The 10,105-nt window shown below is 40.1% G+C and overlaps 1 protein-coding gene across 1 annotated transcript in view; it reads right to left on the reverse strand.

Annotated features, from left to right (window-relative positions):
- The window catches only part of mrc2 (mannose receptor, C type 2), a 38,680-nt gene that overhangs the window by 14,533 nt on the left and 14,042 nt on the right, over positions 1 to 10,105 (reverse strand). Inside the window, exons 5-10 of the mRNA XM_050069670.1 lie at positions 8,382 to 8,495; positions 7,959 to 8,102; positions 7,658 to 7,849; positions 5,481 to 5,635; positions 5,219 to 5,323; positions 3 to 118 (exon numbers count right to left, since the gene is read on the reverse strand). Coding sequence (XP_049925627.1) covers positions 3 to 118; positions 5,219 to 5,323; positions 5,481 to 5,635; positions 7,658 to 7,849; positions 7,959 to 8,102; positions 8,382 to 8,495 — 826 coding nt within the window. The remainder of the gene's footprint in view (positions 1 to 2; positions 119 to 5,218; positions 5,324 to 5,480; positions 5,636 to 7,657; positions 7,850 to 7,958; positions 8,103 to 8,381; positions 8,496 to 10,105) is intronic.

Consider the following 10,105-nt stretch of genomic DNA (forward strand, 5'->3'; position numbering starts at 1 on the left):
ACCGATTAGTAATGGTAACAAGGGCGGCTCCCTGGTCCTCACAGGACTTCCTGGCTTCATCAAAGGTAAACAGATCTTCTCCCACCCAGTAACAAGCTGGGCTGTGCCACTTCCAGCCCTGAGAGGAGACGAGAGTTGGATATGGAAAGGAAAATTAAAAAAATAATGGCATGGCATTGTTGTATGCCATGTGGGTGTTGCTGTAAAGAAGCCACAAATTCTAAAATGTGGATGCTTCACACACATCTTCAACCCGGCAGCACAGAAGATATATACAATCAGCACAGTTTCAAGATGGACACCAATTCAGTATCTGACCAAATGTCTCCCCTTCTGTTCCTGAGTTACAACATAATGGCCAGAAAAGTGGTTTTGCAGAACATTATGATGTCAAAGTGAAGCTGACCTTTTACCTTTTGGATGTAAAATGTCATCACTTCATCATTTTATCCTGTTAGCAATTTGTGTCAGATTTTGTCATAATCAGCGTAAGAATTCTTGAGTTATGGCAAAAAAAAGGTGTTTTGTGAGGTCACAGTGACCTTTACCCTCCAAATTCTAGTTCATCCTTGAGTCTAAGTGGACGTTTGTGCCACATTTGAGAAATTCCTTTAAGGAGTTCCTGACATACTTTCACAAGAATAGGATGTAGGGACAAACTAAAAACTAAAACTAAAACTAAAAACGGCTGTCGCAGGCATACAAATAAATGAATAGCACAAATGTCTATGAAGGCCTTGCTACACTTTGAATTCACTAATTCAGTCATTTAAAACCTGGATCTGGCTGTGCATCAAAAGACACTCAAAGCCAGACAATCATGCAGGTTTCTGGGTACTGTCTAAATCTCAGTTATATTGGTACTCTGTAAATGGAAGGAAAGTGCAAAATTTCAAGTGAGTCAGGCATTTAAATCGGTCATGTTTCAATAGCACCACCCACCTAGGCAAAGTTTAGGAGCTGAGGCAATTTACAGGCCAAAAACAAATTGGAACAACTGAAGGAAAATGGAAAATCAAATAACTGAGAACTATTTTGGCCATCGAGGGTATTCTGGATATGTGAAAAAAATGTGTTTGACCAAAAAATTGAGAAAAAAAGCCTCTCAGACAGACAAACAAGCAAGACCTAAAACATGTCCTCCTTTGCAGTGGTAAAAAAAAAACATAAACTGTGTATCTCAGAGGATAATTTGATGCCATCTTAACAGTCAAAACAGAAGTGAATCCACTTAGAGCAGTCAACTGTATCCCAAACGCAGAATAAAAAGAACACGTCTAAGCATGCAGAAATAACTTTTCTCTGGCAGCCCGTGTAGGCCCACTGTAGTTGCAGACGTGTACAGATGCAGAGCGAGCCAACACACAGAAGGTCAACAGGGGTGAGGTTTTGCAGAAGAACGATCGTGAGAGACAGTTCGTATACAGCTTTGTGTGAATAAGCCCAACCTCGGGCTTTTTTGCACAGCCACATTTTGGCATCCAGACAAAAACCTCAAAGATTACAGCTGCTGGAGAGGTTTGATCTGTTGAAGCTCACATCTCCTCAACACACTTTCCCATCCCTCCTTTGCCTGTCTTACATCAGTTTTGACTTATTGCATGTTCCCAGTAGCGTGTTTTGAAACATATTTCAACTCGAATCAACTAGTATTCATGTCCTCAATCATTTGAAAACAACATATTGAATAAAAGGTGCTATGAATTTTTTTTCCTTTCACTTGGGGTAGTGATACCAAGCTGTAAATGCCACATTGACTCATCATTACCTTTAATGAGGAACTTATCATAAAACAGTTGCAGATTTACATTTAGCAGTTACCTAGCAACATTATCACTCAGCCCTGTTTTTGGTCTCCACCAACTCCTGAGGGGAATGTGTGGCTCTGTAGCTGCTAAATGCTCCACTGTGTTCACCAGCTAGTCACTAACTGTGTCTGTCTGCTGTTTGGTGCTGAGCAGGTCATGTACAGTGGGGTTTTTAGAGCTTTTACGTTGAAAACAACTGCGGCCAAAAGCTGCACTATGAGACCGGTGAGAGTGAACCAAAACAAGTTGCAGCCTGACAGCTAAACAATGAGCTGAAACTCACTTTAAAGTGTTGTAAAGCCGAGGGAAGCTGCAGATTTCAGTGATAATTCTTTGTAGATTTGCCTACACACAACCCCTTTCATACTGTCACATTGTTTTCACATTGTTTAATAATACTTTGTTATTATTTTGTTAATTCTAGCTCTGTTATTATCTTTATTGACGTTAATTTCATTTTTGAGAAATACTGTACTTTCACTGTCGGTCTGTTGAGGATATCATATGTCTAACAAGTCGAAGCTAAGTGTTTTTCATATACTTTGATGTGTTGTCCATAAATTTGTAAGGCAACACTAAAACTCTGCTGCAATGTCAGGTTTTAGGAAAGTGCAGTAAATAGGATATTCTATTTAACATGTAGTTAGTTTGTGTGCAAGTAAATATATTTGTATGCTGGCAAAACAACGAAATAACATTCCTCATTTTTCATTCTTGACTAATTTAAAGGACACAGATGCTATGTTGGGCATATCCAAAGTCTGGCCTAATTTTAAAAGGCCTGCAGCTAATTATTCAAAATATACTATATGTGGCCCATTGCAGAATATTGGTTAATATAGCAAGTTCACTTAATTTTTATTTTCACCTCACAATGGCGAGTCTATTACACAGTTTGTAGAGATGCACCAAGTAGGAACTATACAAGTGGAACTAATGTGTTCTCATAAACAGATGGTACACAAGCAAACAAATGGTTACCTAGCAGTAGACATTTCCTGCTAGATGTGTAAATCACAACTTTTCCACGACACAGTATCGTATTGATTCTTTGGACAAGTCTGGCACGATGCGATTTTGATTCAATTTAATTCAGAGGCCTTTGTTTGATATGACACAATGTTGTAAAGTAAACTGTTTGAATGTTTAGGAAGGAGGTGTACTTGTACGGAAAAGGTATTTCAGTGGTAACACAGCCATGGGAATCTTACAATAAAGGCTTATCTTACAGATGGCGATGTTTCTCGATGTTTTCACTTTGCATCGATGACAGACTATTGGATCGTTGTTCATTGAATATATGTATTATTACATCTGTTCTAGGTAGCAGACATGGCCACAGCACAGAAGCTTAAAGTCGACAGGGCTGCTGCTTTCAGGAGTGGTGCAAAGTTGCAGCTGCTGCAGTTAGCTCATTTGTATGTGATCTTTATGTTTTTTAACAACCCATATGATCAGGAAGCAGCTGGCCCGCAGTTATTTTCACACTGTCTAATCTGGCTCCCATTTAAAAAACTCTGGACACCCCTGTGCTGTGTTAACTAGAGATTATGTATCTCTCACACTTGTCACTTATTTTGCATTGAATATGTAAACACCTTCAATAGAGGATGAATGAAAGGGAGGTGGTATATGTTTTAGGAATGCTAATCTATTTGAATAAAATGTTAACACTGGTATAATGTTTTTAAAGCGGTGTTACAAAGAACATTTTAAGAATGGTGTCACAAAATATGTGATTGTTTCTACTGCACATTCACCTACTTTAAAATAATTACATTCTTGGAGCATTAAAGAAACCTTGCCACTGAAAACATATTTTTAGGATATTTCTAGACAACGTTGCCCTGCCTTTAAGAAGAGCATTCTGGAAAGTAAGAGCAAACTTCCCCCTGAACACATCACCAGGACATTGCATTGTTTGTTTAGAATGTTTTTAGAACTTAAAATTTCTAGCTAGGAGGGGCGCTATTGGACTCAAATCAGAGGCTGTGTCTTCAAGCAGTTAAAAAATGCACTTAACAGAGAGCCCTCACGTTGTCAGTCATTGTGGGGGCCCCCTGATGAGTGAGGGGCCCTAAGCAGCTGCTTGCGCCCCAGGCCGCCGCTGACATTAGACATCAGTGTTGTCTCATCGCTCTGTTTATTCACACATGAAGCAACTGAGCCATCCTGATAATAAAATCACTGAATTTGGAAGTATGAGGCAGACAAATGCAACACTACTGTAACGAGTGACTGACCCAGTGAGTAAGTAAAATGACAGCACTACAGTGATGAGCACTCTGTTACATTTTTTGAATAATGAGCACAGCGCTGGATGGGGTGTACGGCTCAGGGTTCATGTGGTGTAATGTTGCTGAAGCGGTCAGCGGGCTTTCTGTCATTGTTGTTTCACATGTTGCGTGAAGTGAGCTCATCCATTTGAGACAAACTGCACCGCCGCAGGACCCTGCAGCATGTGCCATGCCAAATGACCCCCGTCACGTTACCACCCATGATGCCTCGCTCCCCAAGAAGAGGGGTAGACATTCATTACACCAAACAGTCCATACAAAGATCTTTGTTGAACGTAACAGCTGAGAAACAGCATGACTCAAAACGTCAGATCGTTTACACCGTAAATCAACGCTTAGCAAAGATATACACAAACACACGCTATGATTACCCAACATGTCACACATGAAACCCTATACTGTCCACTCAGCAGCATTGGTCAGGTAGGAACGAGTCAGGTATGAGAGGCTTAACGTCTCATATGGAGAGAATTATGGTCTGGGAAATCAGAGACAGATGAAGATGGATCCTCCAGATGGGATTTAATTCAGCATGTGGGTACAAGTAGTGGGCGTCTTTTTTGTTGTATGCACTGAACACACTTGTTGAATGAAGACACAAACAACATGTCTCAATTTGTATGCTTTAAAATCTATTACCTATTGTGTGTTTTGTTTTTTGGGCCATGGGAAAGTACAGTTTGTGTTCAGCCTAGGGAAGAGTGTATGTCCAGAGTTCATTTTGTCTGGAGTGCCTGTTCCAGCCTTATAATGGAGTGATTTATTTTACAGTTACAGACTGGGGGCGGACTAGTGGACCAGTGGAAGGGTGAGAGATGAAGGGGAGTGCTGGGAGAAGGGGTTAAAGGTGAAAGAACGGCTGAAATACTTATGATAATAATTATGCCCTCAGCAACACTGCTGACTGTCAGCAGCTGGAATAAGAGCACAGAAATGCTGCAGGACTCTAAATAGAGTCTTTGTGGAGTAAAACTGAGATTTAGACAAGACAAAACACAGAAAAATGTATCTAGTCGAGATAAAAAAAAATCAGTAATCTTGAGCATAAGCAGTACACATCGAGGAGAAAATGAAGTAGTAGCAATAAATGCAAAGAAAGAAAAAGAGTAGTACTTGTTTGCAGTCTTGGTGCTGTGGCTTCCCATCACTCTTTGTTCCCGGTTTCTTGCAGATGGAGGCCAGAGTCAGATTACAAGGGTTGTCATCCCAGCGGCCCTCCTGCACACGTAAGCAAGACACAAACAGAAAGAGAGAGCACAGCTGTTAGATATATACAGACGGAGGCAACTCGCTGACAGTGAGCGTCCATTATTTTGAGGTGATTAAGGCCCCGGACTCTGGGGGTCAGTGTGAGGGTGAAGGAGGGGTCACTCACAGCTCCCCACAGGGAGACGCAGTCTTCTAGGATGTTGCGGAAGTTGTTGGGTTCAAAAGGGTGCCAGTAGGTGAAGATGACGGGCGTGTGGTCAGTCCATTGGAAGTCCATTTGCATATCAGTGTCATGGAGCCCTATCCAGAGCTGGTCAATGTCTGACAAAGGCAGTGGGGGAAGAGGTATTAGAATTTCAAAGTTCAAACACTCTACTACAGGAAAAAGTTCTGCATTCAAAATGTAACTTAAGTAAAACTACAAAAGTATTAGGATAAAAATATCTTTAAAGGAATACTTAACCACCCAAATTACCATTACCATATATTACCATATATCAATTACTCAGCCTGTGTTATTTTGAATTGGTGAAGAATGTTGTTTTTTTCTCGCATGCCTCAATGGTAAACAAAGAATCCAAAAATGGAGAAAACTTGTATTTCATACAATAACACAAACTAACTGATCGAGACAGTGGTAAAGCAGCAGCTCACATGTTCAGTGAGGTAAAAATGACTATAAATGTTATTGTCAATAGTGTCTGGCTTTGAAGACAGCTGTCCATTGGAGAGGATTGTTGGTTTGGGACGTACTGAGCATACGACTGGATAAGGGGCCGTACACATGCCGCATCTTTAACCGCCTGGAAAAAGGTGAGGTCGGACACTGGGCGCTACTTTTGTGCCTCTTTTTAACCACTTTTTAACCACTTTCAAACCTATATGGAAAAAAGGGAATGAATAGTCAAATATTTGTATTGAAGCCTGATCTGATTCAACTGACATAATTTGGTTCAGGTACTGCATAGGTTTAGTGAGAGATCATAAACAGAGTAGTGGGGGGTAGTGTAGGTACAAAAATGATGCAGAATGGCCCATTTCAAAATTGCATATATTATGTAATCATTTATAAATAATGTGTTTCACTTTAATGTTGCAGCTGGTAAAAGTGGAGCTAATGTTAATTACTTTACATTAAGGATACACGATAATCAACCAATATTGGCTTTAAAATGAACTATTAGAATCAACCAACATGCGTTTTATTATTTTGCACAATGAATGAATAACATACACAGAAAAGCACTCTATTTCATGTATCTATCTGCCAGTAGGTCATCATAATTAGAGTATGCATGCATAATATGATTAGAAGAGACTTGATGATCACTAAAATTAGGTGGGGAAAAAAGTGGATATATCAATATTGGTTATCTCTCAGAGGGGTTGTTACATATTGGCATCGGATATCAGCAAAAAATCCAATATCCTGCTGCTTATCTGTAGATTAACCTATAATAATACGTCATCATTAATAGGTTGATTGATGTTTGGTATTAATGATCTGTCAAATGAATGTAGTGAAGTATAAAATACAATATTTCTCCTTGTAATGTAGGGGAGTAGTGGTATAATATAGACCATAAAGTACATCACAATTTGGGAAAACAGAAGTAGGGTTAAAAAGAGGAACAGGGTTTCAACTATGATCATAATGCGAAACTGTCAAACTTTTCCATGAGGTTAAATAACTACACTGGAGCAATTCCATGACCTAAAAATTTGATTCCTCTTTTCATGTGCTGTTTTTCAGCTCAGAGGAACGGCTGAACTGCCTGGTTTCCACTACATTTGAGCTCCTGGAGATGAGAGCATAAAATGTAGGAAAACTGCTGGAAAATACCACTTAATGTTCATATTTGCCTTTCTTTAACAGAAATGTTTACTTTTGTTGTTGTTTTTAACAGGAAATACCTCCAAATCTATTAGAAACAGTTTTTGAGAGCTGAGCAGAGCTGAACCACCAGAGCAGTCTGCTCCCCTGTGCTTAAAATAGAAACTGAAGAATAGAATCTAAAGAGCGTTGTGATAGATTTGAGTGTGTGAACTCTATGCGAACCCATTGGACTTCAACATTTGTTACACGCACTCCTGTTCTTTCTTTCCTCCTCTGTTGAGTGTGAGGATTTCTTTCTTCTATATTTATACAGAAAAATATCATCCCCTGGAACACTGTTTATCTTTACAAAATGTTTATTATCCACTCATAAGTCTATAACTACTGGGTACCCTGTGGTACAGAGATTGAACTCGGATTTGAGGGAATTTCATTCGACTTCTGGCTCCTAATAGCAATGCCATTCAGAGGAAAAGACACAGTACAATAAGAAATGGACAAATTACCTTTCTTCAGGTTGCGTATGATGAACTCTAGCTCAGGTAGGGTGTGGATGCTGACCAGGTTGGCCTCCATCCTCTGACAGGTTTTCTGAGCTGTATCCCAGTCGATCTTCTCGGAAGTCAGCTTGTAGCAACCAGCCTGGAAAGCCTGCCAGCCCACATCACACTCATATTTCTCATCATCAGCCCACGAGTCTGTGGGAGCAAAAAGATAAGTCCCATCAAAATCTGGACTTTGGCACTGTGGCAGAACTAACAACTATATTTCACTTTAGTGGATTCATGCAAGTGTCTGCACACTGACCGGTAGTGAAGGGGTCCAGGGTGGCATTTGGTCTCTTCTTACAGACATACGGCAGAGCAACAGAGCAATCACGGTTTTGCCAACGACCGGATGACTCAGTTCTGATCACAGCGCAGTTCTCTTCCTCAGCATGGTTTGGCTGGTCTGGAGAGTTAAGAAAAGAAACTCTTCAAAACATCACTAATGCCAAGGTGTCCTTGTTGAAGGCACTTAACCTCCGAATACTCCAGCGCGCCGCAGCATAAGACGGCGAATTTTCTGGAAGGCCACCAAGTTTGTATTTGAACTCAGAGCAGTGTGTTGCTAAAAATGAGTAAGCAAGCTCATTCAGCCTACTGTGGGAAATAGATGTTTAAAAAAAGACCAAAGACACTTCAAGCTTTAAAAAAACAAGAGAAGGTTGGGTTGTTTTTATAGTCTAACCTGGCTCCCAGTTGAGATATTTTAGCGGTGAGGAGTCGGCCCATTGCCAGCCTCCCTTGATGTCCAGGTCATTGAGGCCGATCCACAAAGCAGCACTGTAGCCTGTCAGTAAACCTAAAACAGCAGAAAAACATCTTTCTCAATTGTTATGATATATGACAAAAACCCTTTACAAGATACAGTAAAATAAGACACTCAATAGTGTGCTTCTGATAGAAACCCTACACTTCCACTCAGGCCTAACATTCTCCCCAGTTAGCCATGAGTTTAGCTATCAACACTGTATTGGGTAGATGACATAATTGTTGTATAAGACCAGCCAAAGTGTGGCCTAATATTGACAACAGTGTTACAAAATCCCTATAGTCAATTATTTCTGTCGGGAGAGTGCATGTGCACAACAAATACTTGTAAAAACTATGCTGCAGCTGTGCAGGAAATTCTACTTTTCCTAAATGGCCAATGACGACTAATATTCGACATACTGTTATGTTTGTCACTAAGCCGCCCTTGAGCGGTCAACACACTGCAAATCAAAAACATGTTTTCACCAATTCGACAACATATGTGCAGCAATTTGAAAAAAACCCCTAAAATGACCACCTTGCGGGTGAATGCCTCCGTGAACCAGTCGAGTTTTTCTTATAGCTTACATCCATGTCTGTGAAAACATGGATGCTTCACACACATCTTCCCCGCAGCAGCACAGAAGATCTAAACAATCACCCCAGTTTCAAGTTTTCAATTCAGTATCTGACCAAATGTCTCCCCTTCTCATGCATAACATTATAATTTCACAATGAAGTTGACCTTTGACCTTTTGGAACATATATTTTCATCACTTCATCATGTTATCCTATCAAACATTTGTTTGAGACTTTCATTTTTAATTTTCATTCATTTTCATAATTAGCATGTGAATTCTTGAATTCTGGCCAAAAAACATGTTTGTAAAGTCACAGTGACCTTTGACTTTCAGCCACCAAAATCTGTTCACTTCATCATTAAGTCCAAGTGGACATTTGTGCCCAATTTGAAGAAATTCCCTTCAGGTGTTCCTGAGATATCGTGGTTAAGAGAATGGGATGGACCACCCAAACACATAATGCCTCCTGCCACTCCTGTCACCGCCATGGAGGCATAAAAACACTGTTAACAGAGAAGACACAGCCAAATACGGAAATGTGCTGCAAGTAGCACACACAACAATAAAAAATGTTTCTAGGGGACGCTAAAAAGTGATGCACATGGCCTAAATCAACCTAGCATCCACCTTTTGCTTTATATCAGCCTGCCAATTTAAAAAGTCTGACGAAATACACACAATAAATTGTGAAACAGGCTAAGGTAACATTAGCCAGATATAATGCGAATAGCTACTGCTATTCTACTACTGCTATTCGCATTATATCTGGCTAATAGCTACTGCTGCTTTAAGAACTTGTAAAAGCCGAAAAGCAAGTTACAGAAGCTCTATACAACATTCAGAGAAGCTAGTCACTATTTACTCAATCTGGAAATCCATCGGTGAAAAAAAAAAAAAAAGAAAAAATTTTTTTTCTTCCTTTACCTCTGGAGGCACAGCCCGGAGTTTTTCAACTAACCGGAAGTGCAGGGGCCTCACGCCCTTCACTTCCGGCGGTGCCCCCAGGGAATCGCCGTGTTGTTTACAAATACTTCGGGTAGAAAACCAGCAGAGTTTAGCTATATATCACATTTTTCAC

The sequence above is a fragment of the Epinephelus moara genome, chromosome 18 (genome assembly GCF_006386435.1).
Source record: "Epinephelus moara isolate mb chromosome 18, YSFRI_EMoa_1.0, whole genome shotgun sequence".
Taxonomy (NCBI): domain Eukaryota; kingdom Metazoa; phylum Chordata; class Actinopteri; order Perciformes; family Serranidae; genus Epinephelus; species Epinephelus moara.